General features: G+C 37.2%; 1 protein-coding gene across 3 annotated transcripts in view; it reads right to left on the bottom strand.

Annotated features, from left to right (window-relative positions):
- Window positions 1-22261, bottom strand: part of PDGFD (platelet derived growth factor D) — a 185970-nt gene that overhangs the window by 23567 nt on the left and 140142 nt on the right. For all 3 annotated transcript variants that reach the window (XM_031653009.1, XM_031653011.1, XM_031653010.1), the window contains exons 4-5: window positions 15087-15149; window positions 10572-10770 (exon numbers count right to left, since the gene is read on the bottom strand). In XM_031653009.1, the coding sequence (XP_031508869.1) occupies window positions 10572-10770; window positions 15087-15149 (262 nt within the window). The remainder of the gene's footprint in view (window positions 1-10571; window positions 10771-15086; window positions 15150-22261) is intronic.

Here is a 22261-nt window from a genome sequence, read left to right as displayed (position 1 = left end):
TCCATAGGCACAAACCTGTCATTTTCACAAGGTCATCAATACACATACCCAAGCATGAGCTCCTGTGTATGCTCATCCATCTATTCAGTTCTGACTAATAAGCCAGGCAGCTACTCAGAGTCTACTTTTGCCTTTAGTATTGTGATACGTTTCGTTCTTTTATCTGGACTGAGTGGACTTTGGCCAAGGCACACTCTTCATTTTGTCCTCATTTCTCCTTGAACCCTTTCTTGCCTTATCGAGGAGCTCAATGCATTGATAGCAATGCTTTGTCCTCAGTGGGAACAAATGCCAGAATCCTAGAGATTCTAGTTTCTGTAGGACAGATAAAACCAGTACAATGTTACACATACTTGGCAAGCACAACATGAGTGGTGATCAGCTTAAGATAAAAATTTAAAACTCTATTCCTTATTAAAGTGAAATATATTTATTATTTTATATAAGTTACATGTTCTGGCAGACAGAAGTCCAAAATGTGCCTTACTGGTCAAAATCAAGGTATGTAAAGGTAAGTCTGTTTTTGTGAATACAAACATTCATTGTGAAACAAAATAATCTCCTCACTTTGAACATGGGAAAGCACCTTTGTTCTCCACATGCACAATAATTTACTGCTTGTTTTGGTCAACAAGAGGATGGTTTCCTTGAGTCAGTCTCTAAACATTAAGTTATCAGTTGGCTTTCACTGTGCTGGCTGTTCATCAATCTTTATTCTGATAGATGCATCACATGCTTTTTTCTCTTGATCATCCACAGTCTGTCAGAGAATCCAATTAAACTGCTGCATGTCCTTGAAGATAGCCAGTAATCTTTTTCTTTTTTTCTTTTTTTCTTTTTTTTTTTTAGACAGAGTGCCCAGTCCTGGCTGGAGTGCAGTGGCATGATCTCAGCTCACCGTAACTTCCGCTTCCCAGGTTGAAGCAATTCTCCCGCCTCAGCCTTCCGAATAGCTGGGACTACAGGTGTGTGCCACATGCCCAGCTAATTTTTGTATTTTCATTAGAGATGGGGTTTCACCATGTTGGCACCAGTAGTCATTTTATTGTTATTGGTACAAGGTCTAGCCTTTATAATGCTAAAGTTCTTTATAAACTCTTTTAGCAGGCATGCAGCAGCAGCCTACATACTAGTGCATATTTACCACATGGTGATGGCATGTGAAGAATGAGCACTTAAAGTAGGGCCATGATGTTTCTGAAAACCATGCTGTTGTTCTTCTGTTTTGCTTTCTCTGGCATCTCAGCTTGCTATATTATTTTAATCTTCTAGAGCACAAGTCAAAAGGCATATTCACTCTACAACTCCTATGACCCTTTCTCTATGTACTCATCATACTTTTTCTGCCCTCTATTATGGCACTTACTTCATAGACCTTGTTTTGTTTTCTTTACGGATAGTCCAACTTACAATGGTTCAAAACGATTTCTTTTTACTTTTTGATGGTGCTTTCAGCTGTGTATGTTAATGGTGAGCACCCAAAAAACCACTCAGTTTTTCATTTTCAGTAGGATATTCAATACATTACGTGAGCTATTAAACCTTCATTACAAAATAGGCTTTGTGTTAGATAATATTGACCAACTGTAGGCTGCTACATGTGTTCTGATCATGTTTAAGGTAGGCTAGGCTAAGCTATGAAGTTCAGTAGGCTATGTGTATTAAATGTGGTTTTGACTTAACTATATTTTCCACTTACAATGTGTTTACTGAGATGTAAACCCATCAAAAGTTAACAAGCATCTATATTCAGGTGCTTCTCTTCCATTGAACTAAAAAAGTTGTTGGAGATAGAGAGCTAATTATCTTTTTATCCCTTCTCTTCCAGTACTTTGTCCCTAGTGTAAGCACCAAATGCAGCTCATTCAAGCTCACTTCTAAAACCATTTGACTTCAACAATTAGGAGCAAGGTGCTGCTGAAGGAAGCACAACATCGTCTTTGTGCCAGATTCCCTTTGCAAGAAATAGACACTCAATAATTACTACCTGAATGAATCAGATAACCATGGATTTTTTCAGTTTAGTTTTTTATCATAAAGGCGAAACAAATTCCAACTATCTTTCAGGAATGCACAGAGTATTATTAATACCTTATACGTTGAATGTTTGGATCTTATCTCAAGACTAGTCTAGGATGTGGGGTAGTGCAGAAGTGTTAGGTTAGAATTAAGAAACTAGGATTTAGCACCAGCTCTGCCAAGGATGAACCATAATGCATGAGATGACCGGCACTGAGATCCGTGAAATATAGAATAAGTGGCACACATGGTACAGTATGGTCTTGAGAAGACTGGTTCTCAGATGCAAACATCAAGGTGCTAAGGAACATTGCCTTTGTCAAATGGGAGACAGTGCCACAATCTGTTATGAAAATTGCTAAACATTTCCCTTTAATGTTGCAGCACTAGGTGTATAATGCTTTGGGGTGGGTTGGGAGGTGAGGGTACTATAGGAATAATTGTATTATTTTTGTACCAAGCAACCAGGGGCTCTCAGCCTTTCTCAAGATTCATGAATTCACTAGGAGGAGTATTCATCCTTATGAATATTACAGCCTCACTGTGATTTTCAGATTCCCTCTTCCACAAATCAGCACATAATTATGAAAACTGTTTTCACATTTCTATCCCAATGTGGAAGTGCAAATAAATATGGAAAGAATAATTATTTTATAAGTTTTAATGAGGGACTATCAGGATACTTTAATATTAAAATTATGAAAGACACTGAATTTTTTGACTCCACATGTGGGCTTAATATCTAAAGAATAAAAACATTTACCACTTGTTTTTACACAAATTAACCTAAATCACAGTAAAAGATTCTCAGTCAGACAATTCCTGATTTTCAAGGTTTAGAAACGTTGTAAAGCAATGAGTGAATGCAAATTTACTGAGCAACTACCATGTGTCCAGCACTTTGTGAGATGCTTTCACAAAATCAAATTTCATTTAATTCTCATAGCAAACCCTCATCTTAGATATTACAATTCCCATTGGATAGACGTAGAAACTGAGTTGCAGATGAGTTAAGTGACTTGCCTAAAGCCACTGGACATAAGTAGACATTTAGCACATACGTACTGGAAAATCAATGGATGACTGAATGAATATCTGGAAGGCACTGAATTAGACATGAAAGCAGTGACACCATCATAAAGCAATTCTCTGAACCCTGGGAATTCATAACCTGGGGTGATGTATAAAGTATATCTATGAAATGAAACATTTTTAAAAAAACAAGTTAGGAGATGAAGGTCTTGAAATTTCTTTTTCTCATTTACTAGACCATGAATTCCTGAGCTTTAAACACCGTTGAGCTGCTCACAGCATGAGCTTTGTAGCCAACAAGGCCAGGTTCATGTCATGATTCTCTATTTTTTAGCTCTCACAGAAATTTTCTGAATTTTTTTCTTTTACTATGCAAAATGGGAACCCCAGTAGCTCCTGCCAAAGAATTTGTTGAGATTACATGAGTTTTGAGTGTTTGAAGCACAGGTCTAAATTCTAGCTCTCAGTAGGTATAACCACATTATTATTGAAGTGAGTAACACAGATCAGAGAAGGAAGTTTAAATCAGAAGCACCTAAAACTAGAAGGAGCTGAGATTCTGCAACTGGTGATTACTAAGGAATGGAAGGCCATGCCCACCTTGAACTAAATATAAAAAGCCAATAATCAGGTATGCTCAGTTTGATTACATAAGATGTAACACTATCCTTAGAAAGTGTATTAGTCCATTCTTACACTGTGATAAAGAAATACCTGAGACTGGGTAGTTTATAAAGAAAAGAGGTTTAATGGCCTCACAGTTATGCATCGTCTGGGAGGGCTAAGGAAACTTACAATCATGGCAGAAGGCGAAAGAGAAGCAAAGGCACATCTTACACAGTGGCAGGAGGGAGAGCATGTGTGCAAGTGCAGGGGAACTGCCCTTTATAAAATCATCAGAACCTGTGAGACTCACTCACTATCATGAGACTAGCGTGGGGTAAACCATCCCCATGATTCCGTTATCTCCATCTTGTTTCTTTCTTGACATGTGGGGATCATGGGGATTGTGGGGATTATGGGGGTTATGGGGAGTGCAATTCAGGATGAGATTTGGGTGGGGACACAATGTGTAAGTGTATCAGCAAGTAAAGACACTCAGCACCAGCAATGCCTACACGTATATGTGCTCTAGGAACAGTGTAGTGTCTCCTTAAGTCTAGTGGGGCATAAAGGAAAACAATCCCATAATAATTTTTCAATGCTTCACAGAAAAAATTGGCACAGAAAACACAAGGGACACACATTTCTCTTTAACAAGAGTAATTGCTGTGGAAAATACACATTTGTTCATCCACAGGCTAAAAGTTACCTATGGCTTTCCACTGTCAAATGGATTTTTCCACTGATTTGCATTTGAATGACATACCTAGATGAGGGGCATAACTTTGATAATGGGGGTGTGGTTAGGTTATCCACAAAGATGGACAACTGCATCTAGGAGAAAAGCAGAGGTGGCACATGCACCAGGAGGAAGTTGTCCCACTGCTGAGATTTTCTTAAAATATTTCATGTGTGTGCCCTTGTAGACACACACAACATGATAAACAACAATATGGTTTTTATGAATGCTTGCTGGTAAACAGAGTAAGTGAGGCAGCTAGATACTTACAAAACATAGGAGTCATAAACAGTGGCAAAAGTCTTTAAAAGAAAAGCTTAGCAGAAGAAACATCCAATAAGCAAAATAGTGTCAGAAAATTTCTGGATAAATAGTATCAGAAAAGTTTAGTACTTGGAGATAATTTTGTAAACTTTTGATGAGTACACTGATTATACAGATACTTAAATAGGACAATATTTGCCAAATACTATCTGTGAGGCTTTCCAGATCACTGATAGTTATCTTAGAGCATTATAGGAAAGACAGCAATTAATAGAAATATCTTGGTTCTGTGCAGAGTTTTGTAAGTAATTCAAATAATAATAGTAGCTATCATTTATTGAGGGTGTTAGATACTCTGTTATTACCTAATCCTAACACAACTTTGCCAAGTGCTTATAATTAGAGTCATTTTACACAGAGAAGAAAATAGAGAACCAGGGGTCTGTAAGTGACTTCTCCAAGGCCACTGCTACTGATTTTAGGATTTGAGTTAGAATTTTATTACAAGTTTGCTTGACTCTCAAGTCCATGTTCTTTCCACTGCAACATCTTTCTTTCTTTTGCTCTATTTCTATTAAATTTATACCAAACAATTTTAATATTGATAAATAAAACTTTCACTTGGTAAAGGTACCAAATATACCGCATGGTTCAGGAAACTCAATGAAGCTAACCATCTTTCAACAATAGAAACTATTATTAATGATAATGTAATATTAATAAGCAACACTAATTATTATTAATTTCTATTATCTATGGATGTCACCAGTACCTGCTTAATTTACAAAGAAGTAATTATAGATACCTCAAGAATGACTGATATGACTCACCATTGGTGTTGGCAAAAGGCTTTTAGCCAATTCTTAACCCAGGTATCAAATAGGCAGAGAGAAAACTGCAAGCACTCAGTTTCTAAAATATGTCTATATGTTAAAGCTCTCTGAATAATTTCCTACATTTGAAATCATTTTTGAAAAATCAAAACTTGTGTCCTGTTTAGCATGCAGTGGCATGACAAAGAAACAGCAATAATTTTTTTTTAAAAGAAGGTGTTCTGACTTGAGAGAATTCAGAACGAATGAAAACATTGATATAAAATATTTATTTCCTATATTTCTCAGTTTCTTATGCTAGTTATTTACCTGTAAATAATTTGCAAATTAGAGTCAAGTGTTTTAGATCTTAGAGGAAAATGTCATGGAGAAAATAATAGAATTGGTATTAGATCCTTGGAAATGGGTTGGTAACTGTTCCAGAGTTGTAAGATCTAACCGTATAGAGTCTGTAAAAATCACATGTTTCAAACGTCATCATTTGGAACTAATTTAATATCAAGATGTTTACTGCACTCAATATTAAAATACTTTTTTTTGAGGCAGGGCCCTCACTCTGTTGACCAGGCTGCAGTGCAGTGGTGCAATCACAGCCCATGGTAGCCTTGAACTACCTGGGCTCAGGTGATCCTCCCACCTTAGCCTCCCGAGTAGCTGGGATTACAGGCATACGCTTCACGTATGGCTAACTTTTGTTTATTTGTAGAGACAGGTTCTCACCCTGTTGCCCAGGCTGGTTTCACACTCCTGGGCTCAAGCGATCTGCCTACCTTGGCCTCCCAAAGTGTTGGGATCACAGAAGTGAACCACTGCGTCGAGTCTAAAACACTTTTTAAAAGAGGAATGGATGTGAATTTTAGCATGTGTATCTAAAAATGATTACTTTTTGGAAAACAATATATTTCAATTAAGAGCTTAAAACTATTAATTTGGAGTGCCCTGATAATTTTGTTCATATTTTAATCACAACACAAGCTTTGAAAACAGATTTCCCTCTTGCCATTATGTCTTGGATTTTTCTTTGGCAAACACACTATCATTCTAGAAAGTCAAGTTCTCCCGGAATAAGAAAAAGAACAGATCTTACTTACATTGTTTATCTCCATAAATCACCTCTCAAAAATGTCCAGTCAGGGCTGATCATTTCTTAACTTAGAAATGTTGAATTTAATGCTATGAACTTGAATAAATATACATTGTCCTTAAATTCATAGGCATATGTTTTAAATGAATTGTAGTTTAGTTTTAGTTAAACTACAGTGATAATGCAGCAATGTAAGGAGTATTTATATAGCTTACAGAAAGAACACCCATATAATTTCACCTAATTTTATGCACACTTCCTATACTCATTAGTATATCTACCATAAAAAGTAAATGCAACTTGAATTTAAAACATTCATTTTTTAAAAATTAACTTCTGGGCAGCTTTGAGGTTAAAAGCATGAGGCTGAAATTATTGGCAAAAATTGGGTTTGAAACTACAGTTATCTACAGATTTCAATTATATATGCTATCCTTTTCCCCATTACCCCCTAGGAAACTGAAAGTTGAATATATTAACTTGTTATATTATTTTCAGTCCAGAAGCTTTTCCAGACAAGTTTGAGCTTATCTATTACTTATGAATTTTTAAAATGTAGACTTTATTGCGTTGACATCCTGGTTTCAATACTTGGTTGTTTTATCTGTCTCCTGTTTCTCTCTTTCCTCACCAAAACTTTTACTGTTCTTTTGACTTTGACATTTTCAACTCTTTTCTTGAAGAGAACAAAAAGCTCACTTACTACCTCACCTCCCTTCTACTAAATAAAAAGAAGCAAAACACATCATTTAATTGTAAAATATGAACCTTCATATTTTAAATATTCCTGATGCATTATAAGTTCTTTATTCAGTGTGTCTGCATTCTATTTCAGAATTTATAAAACTCTGTGTTTTGTATATTCACATTCAAATGTCATTTTAGAATTCTGCTCTTTGCAATCATGAAAAATGCCACTTTCCATCTGTCTGGACAAATCAGAAGAATGGATGCTCAAAAGATACTCATAAATGACAAGCTTGTTTCTGGACAACATCATTAAGAAATTTTTATACTGATAGAAGGAGACTTTTTGGAGATCCTGAAAAGGCAAAGTTTTATTTGACACCTAATAGACTTTCATTATCCATAGCTATTTTCCTGTTTTCACTGTTTATTCACTACTCCCTTCCTCATACGTTGGAATACAAGCCATGAATTTGTATTTTTATGTTCTCAAAGCAGAAAATACCAGCTGAAATATTAAACCTGACTTCCCTTGTTTTTGTGATACATACAGGTGATTAAGCATCAGTAGAATGATAAACAAATCAGCACATTTATATAAGAGCAGAGGCAGTGGTGACTTGCCAGGGTTAAATTAAATGGTACAAAAATGCCTTAGGGCCATTTTAAACAAGAAGAGATTAAGAAATGGAACCTAAGCCAGCAGGGGAGAGAGACCATATTTACTTTGTCACAAACATCAAGTAGTATGTCACCTTGAATGCTCTTGCAAGGTTATTTCAGTAACCAAAGACATTTTTAATAAAGCTACCCTATCCAGTCTATGAGGTGGTTTCTATAAACTTTAAAAAATAGGCTAACACTGGATTAGTAATATATTTAATCCCACAAACATTAATTGAGCATCTAAAATGTGTCAGAGACTGTTGCAAGTACTGCAGATATAGGATGAACAATCTCTCAAGTAGTGGTTCTTGACACTGGCTGTCTCTAAGGATCACTCTCCTAGGAACCATAAATAATATCAATATATTATTTCCCAGTCTCCCCCCATTGAGATTCTGAGTCAATGTATCTGGGGTGGGACTAGGCATCTGAAGGTTTTCAAAAGCTCCCCCAGTTATTAAATATTCAGCCAGAGTGGAGAACGATAGGAGGTGCTGGGATCCCAGATCCTCTTAGAGGAAACAAAAGGTACAATAACAGTGCAGTAGTAGGACATACAAAGTGAGGAGGTGTCTTTAAGTGCTCCTAACTTTACCAAGTTAGGGGGTGAGTAGACATCACAGGGACAGAACAAGGGACAAGGTAGGCTTCACCAAGGAAGTAATGCAAACATATTTCAGAATTCTAAGTCGCTGTAGCTAGCTAACAATTCTTGAACATGTATTAAGTGTTAGGTGCTCTTGATGGTACCAGAAGCAGTCCCGAGAAGTAGGTGTTATTGCACACACACTGCCAATAAGAAAACTGAGATCAGGGTACCCAATTAAAAAAAAAAAAAAAAATCACAAAACTTGTAAGTGGCAGGGTTAGAATTTGAATCCAGGCCTCCTGCCTCCAACTCAACACAATTTCTAGGGGGAAAAAAAGTAATGGATTTAGATGATTTAAAAATTGTAATATTTCCAGAAAAAAGATGCCAAGAAGGGCTGTCCCTTGAATTGCTGAAGACAGAGTCAGATTTCATTGCTTGTTTGTCCAAATACTACTTTTATATAAAATTTCCTCTGGGGTTTTCAAAACGTGCATATTTTACTTTCTTTTAAGTTGACTTAGTAGAGATCCAAACACAGCAATGTCTTACAGAACAACAATGTTTTCTTTAAATTGAATCCAATCTGAGCCCTGGAGAGATTCAGGGCTATAGTGAGCTGCACATGGCATATCTCCATAACACAAGGGCCACCAGTGACTTTCTTGTCTCCCTCTTAGCTAAGCCATAAGCAGAAGGCCCAGGCAGGAGTTAACTGATTAGTCATTTTGGCCCAAATGTTATAAATGGTTGTGCTAAAGCAGCCCAGGTTCACAGCTCTTAAAATTATTTCAAAGTGTAGGAAACAGCTGTATCTTGGTGAAATAACTTTATATGTACAATGCAACCCAGCCTTTCAAGACCTTTTAGGGAACATTACAATTATAACAAATCTTATCAAATAAAGCAAGGACATAACAGACTAGAAGTAATTGTTTTATTCAATAAGAGGCAATTGTATTTCATTTCTTTATTAATTTGAGTTTTAAACGCCAATAAACATTCTCATCCTAAGATCATATCACTCAGATGTATGACCTCGATATTTATTTTTTGAGTTTAAGCACTGTTTTAACTCATGACGTTCTCTCTGCCTGAATGTTCCTCTCAGTTCTCCCCTCATTGTACTTCCCTGAAGTTTCTAATTGAATATATGCTCTCATACATCTCCAACCTATTCCAGACCTTCTTTTCCTCTGCCTTGAGACATTTATATCTCAAGCACATGAACCACCCAGGCACCAAGTAGATAGCAGATCTTGAAGGTAGAATTGAAATTTTCCAACAGTTTTGGCTGTTGCTTTAACAGGGTTCTCTCCTGCCAACACTGACATCCCTGGACTAAATCAACCTTCGCATCTATCAGGGAGGCAAAACTATCAATTACACGAGAACTGTTCTTGTAGGAAAGAGACCGGGATCCTCATTCTTCTTCATTGCTAACTAACCATACAGACATTGGCAAATTACCTACTCCCTCTGACTTGGCTGTCTCCACTGTAAAATTGGGGCTCATAATGCCTTACTTGCCAAGAAATAAGAAGCTGGTTCAGATGATTTTCATAAGCTCTCATCCAGCTCCAAACTATGACCTATATATCTTTCACTGCACCAAACCCTTCTTAGTCTGATACAAAAAAAACACAGTTTGGACAATATGCAGAACTTCATTTGAAAGTGTTGTGAAACGTGACAACGGACTGATAGTAACCACCTGATCTAAGTGAGTTAAATATATTGTACTGCTAATCCTTACTCATTATTACAGGTTATGTCCGTACTCCAAAAATCTAAACTCTGAAATGCTCCAAAATCCAAAACTTTTTGAGCTCCAACATGATTCTCAAAGGGAATATTCATTGGAGCATTTTGGAGTTCAGATTTTTGGATTAGGGATACTGAACCAATAAGTATAAATGTAAATATTCCAAAATCCAAAAAGCATCCAAAATTCAAAAGACTTCTGGTTTCAAATACTTTGGATAAGGGACACTCAGCTTGTACTGTTAAGATTTCTATCTGCTTATGAAGAATGCATAAGTCTCTGTCTCTTACCTTTTGACTTCCGGTCATGATATGACCTGCCTCGATAACGAGGGGTGTTCAAATACATATTCTCAAGATCTTCTTGCCATGACTCTGGATTGAAGTACTTGAGAAGATCTTCCACGGTATCAAATTCTGCAATTTTTTTGTCCAGAGCATCCGCAATGAGAGTGGGATCCGTTACTGATGGAGAGTTATAGGATACCCCCTAAGAGTGACATACAGCTCAGTGTACTCAGAAAAAGTCCATTGCTGTGAAATACAACAGTCATTCAACTATACGGAAGGAACATAAACAGGCTTCTGAGTATAAGATATCATACGTTTGAATGCCATATAAAAACAACATGGTATTGTCTTGCCATATTCTTGGATAAAAATCAATTAATTACTAAAAAGATAGTCATTCATGTTTCTGTAAATCAAATCCAAGTGGATCATAAAATTTCCAGTTTATCTTAACTGTAATCATCTAAAAATATAGATTAGATGGAAATATATAAAATTAAGTCATCCAGTTTCTTGGTTCATGGTCCCAAATCATCCACATAACAACATATAATAGTGGGAATCAAAATTTCAAACTCCTCCTACATTAGTTTTGATAATTCATTCCATTCTCCCACTTTTAATCTCCACATCCCCCCTTTACAGGTCACCTGGCATTGCAGATGATGTGTGACCAATGTACGAATCTACTCTGGAGACATTTTCATAAAATCTAGCATGTTCACCAACTTATTTACTGTCAACAAGGATAACTAACCATGAAACTGGCTCTCTTGACTTAAAAGGAGAGGATTCACATGGGGGAACGTATTTTTTAAAAGTGTTATAGTTTGCTAGTGATCCCAGTTGCCATTAAAACTTCTCAGGAAGACTCTTTAATGAGAAACACAACATCGTTGAAAGCCTGGAAAGGATTATGTATTTTGCCATGGAATACATCTCACACGAGGTTTCCAAGCACTTACTTCACTAACCCTTGTACAATCTAGAGGTAAATGAGCCATGATTCAAACATCTCTGTTAAAATTCATGACCCATTAACAAGGAAATAGAGAGCACACAGCCTCAAATGATTTTTAAATGTCTTTCAAGAAACTACCAAACAAATAAGATCCCCTAAAGGCAAATATCTCCTATCACTAAGGGAAAATAGGAATTAATGAAAACTTGCTTTCCTTAGATTTAACTGTAGTATCTAATCAAGAAAAAATAGGTGCTATTGAGTCCCAGACAGCAAAGCCCCCAATTTATAATCTTACTCTCAGGCAATGTTGTCTCTCTTTAACCAATCAAGGTCCAAAGGTTGCTAAGTGATTTGATGATCATCTGCTCTCAGAGTAACAGTCCCTCTTCACACAACTAAGGGGCTTTAAAGCATTAATCTACCATTGCTATAACTCAGGAGCAGTTTTCAAATATTCCCTGTTGGGGAAAGGGAGTCGAGGGAGTGGGGTGATAGGGTGAAATAGACTGATGAACGTGTCAGGCCAGCTCTTTTCTTTTACAAGAAACCATACATCTAATTTTCAGTCATCCTTGTTAAAATAAGCAGACATCCTCTTCTGAACAAACCTTACCTGCCATGCTACATTCATTACGTTATGAGTCCACTCTATATTCTGTTCAGGTGTATCCAGGTAATAACGATCATTTTTCTGGAGGCATGGTCTTTGTCATACATTACGGTAGAATCCAGAGATTTATTCACAGTTCAAGCCATGTTAAAGATGCCCTCTACAGTCATATTGTTGATATTATATAGCTCTCATCTGGGTGCAGTCATATTTGTTCCTTCTGATAGGTTGTCTCTTTAATCTAGGTGTGTGGGTGGGTGTCTGTGCTTGTGTGTATGTGTGTGTGTCTGCTTGATACGAGCTGAACCCTGATGGAAGCCCATCATTTCTGTCTTTCACATCTCTCTTGAGGTCACATGCTAGAGGTAGAAGACTTATAATTCAGGACTATAATTCCAAATCCCCATTAACTTGTATTGTCTGGATAATCTACAGTCTATCTGGCTCATATGCACCAGATGGTTTACAACTAGATTTGTGTCACGATAGTATGGGTCTAAGAACCAAAAAACTCAAAATGAGCTGATCAAATTAGGAGCATGACAACACATAAAAAATCTTTGAAATTAAAATGCTTCCCTGCTTTTCTGAAATAAAAACAGGGACACCCATCAAGCCATTCCCACACAAGTGAAAGCTTCTTATGACAGCTCTGGGGAAAATGACTGATGGAGTTTTCTGGGGTGACTCCCAGCAGTGCCTAGAACGTAGCGTGTATACAAATATCTCTCTCAGAGAAAGCTGTGGGGAACTCTCGGTTCCTGAGAAGGGAGGGGGAAATTTATTTATTTATTTATTTATTTATTTATTTATTTATTTAATTATTATTATTATACTTTAAGTTCTAGGGTACATGTGCATAACGTGCAGGTTTGTTACATATATATACTTGTGCCATGTTGCTTGTGCTGCACCCATCAACTTCGTCCCAGCACCCATCAACTCGTCATTTTACATCAGGTATAACTCCAGTACAATCCTCCCCCTCTCCCCTCCCCATGATAGGCCCTGGTGTGTGATGTTCCGGGAGGGGGAAATTTAATCTCTTCTAACATGAGGCTGAAGAGTCAATCCAAACCGTAGGTAAAATGCAAACATGTCCCTGTGTATGAGCTTTACTAGTGTTTTCAAGTTTTGATTCAGGGCAGTTGACAGAAACAGCAATGATGGCTGAGGAAATATTTATGAATGATGAGGTGACCTAATAAGACCACGAGAACATTTTGGTTGCTGAAGTAAATATTTTAAAACTATTTTTTTGAGAAAAAGAACTAATTGAATGTGTCTCCTTCAGCTGCACAGTAAATATGATTTCATTCAGCTTTTGTCACGTATTTATAAAAATCATTTCTGAAGTTAACTGCATTACTTTAAAATAACAATTCGTAAAAAAGAAATGCTCTGAAAATGGAAAATCACTTTCAACAAAAACAAGGTATGGTTTAAACAGAAGTTAATGGTGGGTCCAATGACCCTTGCTCCTGCTCCAGAAAGTTCTTGAACAATGGAGTTCTGAGTAAAGAAATCAGCTTGCAGTTTCTGAGAGTTTCTGAGTAAAGAAACTCTCTTACAAGAGAATTAAGCAGCACCTAGACTTGAAACTCAAACCAGAAGCTTTTGAAGTGGATCTGGACCCAGGGAACTTCCCCAGATACTCCAAAAGGACGAGAGAATGCCTCTCTTTTAAAGGACCTGGGTTATTCTTAATTTGTTAAGGGTCCTTTAAGGCTTGTAATTGAATTGTGGTTGGGGCAAGAATCATTAGACAACCCTGAGCTATCATGTCGAAGGTGCCTGAGAAGCTGGAGCATCCGTTGACCCTCAGTCAACGTTGCAAAAACTGCTGGTGTCTGCCTTGAGTTATCAGCCTCTACTGCGACCCTCCTGCTTAGCCTGAGCACCTCTTCAGCATTATGTGCCTTGTGTTGACTTTCATCTAACTGATAATGATTGCCTACACCAAGTTAGGTTCAGAGCATGTATTCTGGACTGTCGAAAGCACACAAAACACTTATTATCACCATCAGAGATCCCTCTGATCTTTTGATCAGATGAGGTTCTAGTCCAGCATCCATACCAGGTGAATTAAATGGTCACATAATTCATAGGGGAAGGAATCCTGCCATATGAAAGAGTTTTTAAAAAATCCCCCAGAGAGCAAAAGATAACATATCAATTTTAGGAAAAAACAAAAAACAAAAAAACAAAAAAACTCTGACTCAGCCACATGGACCTACTTAGAGCCATGGGCAAGCTTCGTCTATGCTCTTGACCTTTTAGTAACAATTGCATTTATTATCTTGTATTTTATTGCTACATAAATGCTACACATAGGATTGGTGAAAACAAGGTCTGCTCTTTCTGTGCAAAGTAGATAAGGAGACAGAATACTGAGAAATGACTAAATTTAGAGGAAAACTGGAGCATGAACCATTTTACAGCTTCAGGGTGAGTTATGTTTCATATCCAAGTAAAACAGAATACATGCCTGATTTGCACTTAAGTTATCTTCCTGTAAATATTGGGATTTTTCAAGTCTGAAAAGACCCTTGAAAATGCAAAGGTTAACATCTTCCCCAGGAATATTCAAAACCTATTTTGCAATTCCCCACTTGAGTGTGCGCCATGAACTAGTTTGATATGTTTGGACAGACCTTTAATTGGAATGCTCTGCTCTGAAACTGAAGAATATTTCAGTTATTGCCCTAACCTGAGTTCCTACCATGCTATACTGGCAGTTCCTGGAAACCTTTCTGACAGACAGGAAAAAGGGTGTCTGACATAATCCATTGTAACCTGAATGAAATGGAGAAACACATCCTGTTTGAGATCTGTCTTTTGGTCAAGCCACAGGTCCTTAATGCAGGTGAAATCCTTTTGGGGTTGACCTTAGCTGTTCCATCCATTTCTTTCGCAGGCAATAGAGTAATAAATTACTTACTGAAATAGAGCTTGTGACTGATTCCCAGTTGGTCTCTGAAGCTGCTGCGGGTTGGAAATCTTCCTGGAAGGCAAAGAAACATCTATGTGAGTCAGTCAAACCTCTGTTCAAGTCATTATGTGCATGGTTTCAACATCTCAGCCTTCTGAATCTTTTTCCAACTAAGTGACAACAGAAATAGGGCTATATTCCTGCTGAACAGGTCACCATTTGTCTTAAGCACATCTCCTCAAGAACCCTTCTCATTCAAGACATGGATATTTTCTTGTAAGTACTGGTGACATGGAAAAAGTACAGGTAGGAATGCAAATTTTAACTTGGCCATCTACTAGCTGTGTGACCACAGATAACTGACAACCCCTCCAGTCTTTCCTTTCCTCAGCTGTAAGTGGCTAGTATGGAATTCTTATATTACAGGGCTGTTTTGAGAATTGAACACATTAATTATGTAATTACCAATGGCACCGAACAAAGTGTTTGATTAAAGAATAATAATTATCATCATTATTGACATATAGTGGGTTTAAACTAGGTTATGCATTATGTTCAATCTTGCCTGCTGACCTGGTCCCAAATATTGGTGATCTTTTCAAAGACACACTAACTTCCAAGGGGTTCTTCTTGACTCTGTCAACAAATACAAGGAAGGATGGCAGAGGAAGAAAATGACTGGTAGTGACTAAGTACTGCCCATTTGGGGAAGGAAGGCCAAGGGCAGACCTGAAAACATTAGTTATCTCAGATAAGCCTGAGTGGATGTGTGATAGCAATGGATCACACAGAAAAAACTTCTCTTAAAAGGCAAACTTGTCTCCCATTTGTATATAACTTCCATATTAATTACTACAGCACCAGGAAGTTTAAAAAACATTAAGGGAAGGAAAACAAATTCTGTCGTTTTTACAATCCACAGATGGCTTTCTGACCTTGGCAAAATAAATTACTTTAGTAAATTTCTTCCAGCCTTACCAGGGAGTGGAAGGTATTTTCAGAGGATGCTGAGAAATGTTCAGCCACTCTAGTCTGACAGCATATTTACCCAAGTATACCTACTGAATGAGAGCTTAGTATCAGGTGTAAATTTCATTAACATTTTGAGGAGCTGGAAGTACATTTGTTAATTGGTTATGATGAGGCTGGTTTATATATAAATTTCCTGTGTTTAATACAATTGCAGCTGATTACTGAGAGAGAACCGAGTCAAATGTGGGGTTCAAAGAATGAACAGGTATTAGAAACTGACTAGATGATGGGTTGACAGGTGCAGCAAACCACCATATATCCCAGAACTTACAGTAAAAAAGGAAAGAAACTGACTAGACATCATTATTCTAATCATTTTTTTTTTCTTTTTGAGACCGAGTCTCACTCTGTCATCCAGGCTGGTGTGCAGTGGCATGATCTCGGCTTACTGCAACCTCTGCCTCCCAGGTTCAAGCAATTATCCTGCCTCAGCCTTCCTAGTAGCTGGGATTACAGGTGTGCACCACCACACGTGGCTAAGTTTTGTATTTTTAGTAGAGATGGGGTTATGCCATGTTGGCCAGACTGGTCTTGAACTATAGACCTCAGGTGATCTACCGACATTGGCCCTCCGGAGTGCTGGGATTACAGGCATGAGCCACTGGGCCTGGCCTTGTTATTCTAATCTTAATCCTAGGGAAGATAGGAAAGAAACAAGAAATGTGGTATCTGTACTCTGCAAAACAGAATAGACACAAAAGGACACTGAATTCCCACAGGGGGAAAATGTGTATAATCAAATGAAGGCTGGCATTTATATGAGTCTTCATAAGTTGGTGATCAGATAAGCCTGGGCAAGAAGCCAGAGAGCCAGTGGCTTCTCCATGCTGTGATGAGACTATTGGTGGAGGACATATGCCAGGTAAGGTAATGACATGAGCAATCTTCAGATCACAGAATTTTCATTTTCCCTTGTTCATTCAATATTTGTTAATCACCTGCTATTAATACTTTCTAAGCTGTTGATAGGATCATGAGGAAATAAAAACTATTCCTACCTTCAAGGAATTTGAAATGTAAGCACATAAATAAACAGGTGCAGTAAACTCATGTGGGTGCTCTGATACCAGTCTACTCAGCATGCCATGGAAGGTGGTAGATGATTGTACCTGGGAAGAAAGTGGGCTTAGAAAATTTCACATAGGAAGTTGATTTGTTGGTAGAGTCTTGGAAGATAAATAGATGGGTCTTGCAGAAAAGGTGGGTAGAAGACTCAAAGGGAGAGCAATGCTTAGACAAGGTGAGGAAAGTATACAGAAAAATAAACAACTTACTGGGGAAAGTATGAGTCATGTTGGGCATAGTGTGTTTGAGGTGCCTATACTATACACAGATGGAGATGTTCAGGGGGAAGTTTGCTACATGAGAATGGACCGCATGAGAGAGATGTGACCTTGAGATATAGATTTGGGAAGTATCAACACAAAAATGCAATTCAACAAAGTAAAGGGTTATGTTGACCATGTGTTAAAATCAGAAGAGGGAAAGTTTTAAATCTTGGAACTGGAAATAGTTTTAGAATTATCAAGTCAAATCTCCTTATTTAAACAATAAGGAAACTGGTCAGGAGCGGTGGCTCACGCCTGTAATCCCAGCACTTTGGGAGGCCGAGGCAGGTGCATCACCTGAGGTCAGGAGTTCAAGACCAGCCTGGCCAACATGGTGAAAACCCATCTCTACTACTACTACTACTAATAAAAAAATTAGCCGGGTGTGGTGGTGTGTGCCTGTAATCCCAGTTACTCGGGAGGCTGAGGCAGGAGAATTGCTTAAATCTGGGAGGCAGAGGTTGCAGTGGGCCGAGATTGCACCATTGCACTCCAGACTTGGTAACAAGAGGGAAACTCTGTCTCAAAACAAAACAAAACAAAACAAAACATAAAAATAAATAAATAAATAAATAAGGAAACAAATGCTTAGAGAGATAGTTGATGTGTTCTGTATCATGTACCCATTTTCTGGCAAAGCTAAGAACACCAAAGCTCATTTCTAAGTAGAAACTGTGTGGTTGGTGACCTTCCACAGTGTTACAGCTGCTTTGGACAATGTGTATATAGGGAGAAAAATGATGGAACAGTTTCCAAAAGTGTAATCAGCAGACCAGTAAAGGTGTATAGGTGAGTGCTGGTGGGTGTCTCTATGAGGACACCCTTTGAAGTAGTCTTAGTCATTTAGATTTCATATCTATCCTTAAGAAATTCTGTGATTTCAGTTTATGTCCTTGCATAGACACATGGTAAAAATATTTTGCTAAGATTTTTTTAACCTGAAAGGGACTTTGGTCCACAAGCCCCTAAACAAATGTTACACAAGAACTTTTAGTTTCTTCACCGTCTGGGCTACAGGATTCCAGTTCCAAACTTTAATAAGAGCAAATGATAAAAGATTTCATTAAATCCCATATAAAACATAACTTTATCTTCTCTTAGCAACACAAATGTTAGACATTGAAAAGAAACCAACTGTTATGTTACTTCAGAAGTTTACCATTACTTATAGATGACATATTTAAATTAAGCTTATAAAAGGGAATGACATCCCATTAAAAGTAAAACACCGAACCTCCAAGGTTTTAGCCCTCAAAGGAGAATCTTGGCATAGGAGGATTTACCTGCTAAATCCACAATAGGATTATTTCTCATCTCTTCCACCATAACCTCCCAAGTCCACTTGGAAACCAGCAAGTTTCCCAACTGCCTGTTAGCTCTTCCCCTAGGGTCAGAGTTATCTCTTTTAATGGTAAATCAAATCACTTCTGTAGTCTGCTTAAAACCTTCCAATAGCTTTCCATTGCTCTTAGAATTTGGCAAAATAAGATCTGACTACTGTTTGCCTCTATGAACTTCTTTCCTCTGGTGTCCTCTGATTTGATATCCTACCTTTCCCACTACCTCCACTCCTGCTACACTGGCCTTCTTTCAGCTTGCAAATAACACAATAAGCCTCTTCTCCCCTTAGGTTTAATTCACTGCTGTTCCCTGCCTGGATGCACTTTCCCCAAATGCTCCAATGGCTGGCTCCTCATCATTTAGTTCTCTGCTCAAATATCTAACATCTTTGAGCATTCTATTTAAAATACTCCCACACTTGGTCACTCTATCTACTTAACCTGCTTAATTTTCTTTAAAGTATTTATGGTTATCTGAAATAATTTTATGTTTGTTTTACTTTTGATCATCTCCTTCCTCAAGTGAAATTACACTCCAGAATGGCAAAGATGCTGTTTATTTGTTCTTTATTCCAAGTTTCTAGCTGAGTTTTTAGTATACATTCCAATTTCTCTGCCTTCCCGTGTATACGTAAGGATGATGATCAGCTGCTACTTGCTAGTAGCAAGCCAGTAGTTTACAGCCAGTGTCCATTCTGAGTGGTTGGTCCCTATGCCATACTATTTGTTATATACCCTTAATATTATCCTGAGCAGACTGCTTGATTTTCAAACTCCAGAATAACGGAAGACAAACTCCTTTTCGTAGGTGCTCTTAGCAGAACAGTGCCCTTACCGTTACTTTAAGAAATGCTAAAATAGAACAAACAATGAAGAATCATTTAAAACTATATTAAAACAGTTCAGTTTACAAAGAAAACATTTCTGTTCTTTGGTATAGAAAACTTACATCAGTGCTTTACAAGCTATGGCTCACTATTCTAAGGGGAGATAACTCTTTACTAGCTCCTAGAGGGTGGTACACATCTCTTGACTTCCTCACCTCCTGCTCCGGAACTGTAGTATCTTCCCTCCTAACATAAAGGAGCTGGTATTTTAGTTACCTTGTTCCTATAGTCCATATAGGGAGTCTAGCAATGTGGCGCTGTGTGTACCTTATTGCACCTTACAGAGACCATCTGGGGGTCTGATGACCTCCCTTGAGATATGAGCAAACTGAAGTTCAGAGAGCCAAATGGGTTGCCCGGCATCTCCCAACTAATTATGACTACAGTTAGGACAAGGACCCATTTAGCTATTGTGTATCTCTTAGTCGCATGCTCTTTCCAACCCACCAAATAATGTTATATATCATTCTATAATTATAGACATCTTAATCTGCATTGCCTTAATTAATAAAATTAATTTATATCATTAAAATAATTTATCCTCAGCTTAATTCCTCACATTAAAATAGTTCATAATTACATTTTGGCAGTGAAACTAATCATTTGGCATTTTGAAACAAAACTCCCTCATTCTCTGCATTTTACTATTAAGCTTTGGAACGTAGATATGATTCTCAAATTTTCACTTTCTAAATAGTTTAGGATGCACAGTTTGGTTTCTATTAGAAAAGGGTTATAGACTCGAAAGTTGGAGAGATGTGTACAAATAAAATCTTAAAGTGCTACATGAAAACACAGATAAATATTAATGTAAGTGTAGTGTGAAAGAGATATTTCTAAGCATTAATGCCAAAGTCGGAAAGCATAAAAATCGATACACCTTACATATACAAAATGTTATATAAATCTAAAAGAGATCAAAAACAAAAGTAAAACCATAAGGACAAACTAGTAAACACACTTGTAACAGATATAACAGGTAAACAGTTAACATCCTTAAAATAAAATGAACTCATAGATCAAAAGCTTATACAAGAGTATGTTCCATATCATACAATACTGCTAGAAAAAAAATGTACAGATATGTGAATGAAGCAGGACTGAAAAAGTATTCACAAAAAATTAATATTGGTTAGCAATGATATATTCTCATTTTCTTCTTTTTGTATATACGTTTTAAAATGTCATAGTAAACACCTAGTTTGAGTAAAACAGTAAATTTCTAAAACTACAATGGAAAAGAAAAAATGGACTGGATGTGTGTACACATATTACATATTAAATGACAGACAAGCCTTTAGGGGTGAATGATCACAAATCATTTACCTGTACTTAGCACAAATCAAGAAGGTTTGTTTATCTTATAAAGAGGATTATTTATAAAAGAAAAGAGGAATTACTCAACATTTATGATATCATTTATTGAATGGTGTCATCCATGTATTCCATGGTAGGAAATAAAAGCGTTCTTGTAGATGTGTTTCTCACCAATTAGTAAAAGAGTATTGTTCAAAAACTGGACTACAAAGAGTTCTAGCATGGTCACATTTGGCTCTATTAAAACATGGCTAATACAACACAAACTTTTAACATCTTTAAAAGCAGCTATGAAAACATGCAATGAACCATCAGCTCAGGGTCAGTCAGGCATTTGTCAGGCTCAATTTGAGAACAATTCACCCACTGAATTGTTCTATATGGCTGAAAGCAAATATAGCTGGGGCTATAATAACACTACAAATAATAAATGTTCTCAACAACAATCCTTGCTATTAAAGAATAAGATACGAGTGGGAATTTCCATTTTCAGAAAGGGTTTCTCCAGAGAAACTTTCTTTTCAGATTCCTTACCATTGGATATCTTGGTCCCATGCCAGAGAGGGCAGTAGATATATTACAAGCTAACAAACAATCCACTCATTCCTTCACCAGAGCAACCCTGCACACATTCAACCACTAACTGAGCACCAGCAATGGACGTCCAAAGGAATCCCTCTCCTGTCCCTTGATAGTGGAGCTAGGGACTCTTGTCCTTTAAGTCTTTGCAGGCAGCTGTTCCCAGACCAATACTTCAAACATTTGGGATGATTAGTTGTACCACCTGTTCCTGGATCTCACGGAGGATGGCTGTTCATTTTTATCCTAAGTGATTATGCTATATTTGAGTAGATGAACCACAAACTATTCATGGCTAGAGGGATGTGTCTCACCAGCACTTAAAATATATGCAGTTACTTGGGAGTTTTTATAAAGCTTTCAAATAAAACGATCTTTAACTTACCAAGGACGACTTATTTGGGGAAAGTTTCAAAAGACATTTGTCAGTATATTTTCTCTCATTCTGAAAAATTGTATTCTGTTTGCTGCTTTATATTCACTTCTCAGAGGCAGAAAATAAAGAAATCTCTCTCCTAATTGTATCTGTGCTTCTTGATTGAGTTAATGCTTAGAGCTTTTGAATTTCTAAATGCTTAATGCTTTTGAATTTCAAAAGAAACACCTCTAAGCATTCAAAAGAAACACAAAGGGGTTTGTTAAGATTCATAAAACAGTAATGAACAAACACATGATCAACATCCATTACTTCAATAAATTCT

This window comes from Papio anubis, chromosome 12, assembly GCF_008728515.1.
Source record: "Papio anubis isolate 15944 chromosome 12, Panubis1.0, whole genome shotgun sequence".
NCBI classification, from domain to species: Eukaryota; Metazoa; Chordata; class Mammalia; order Primates; family Cercopithecidae; genus Papio; species Papio anubis.
This window is presented reverse-complemented; position numbering and strand designations above follow the sequence as displayed.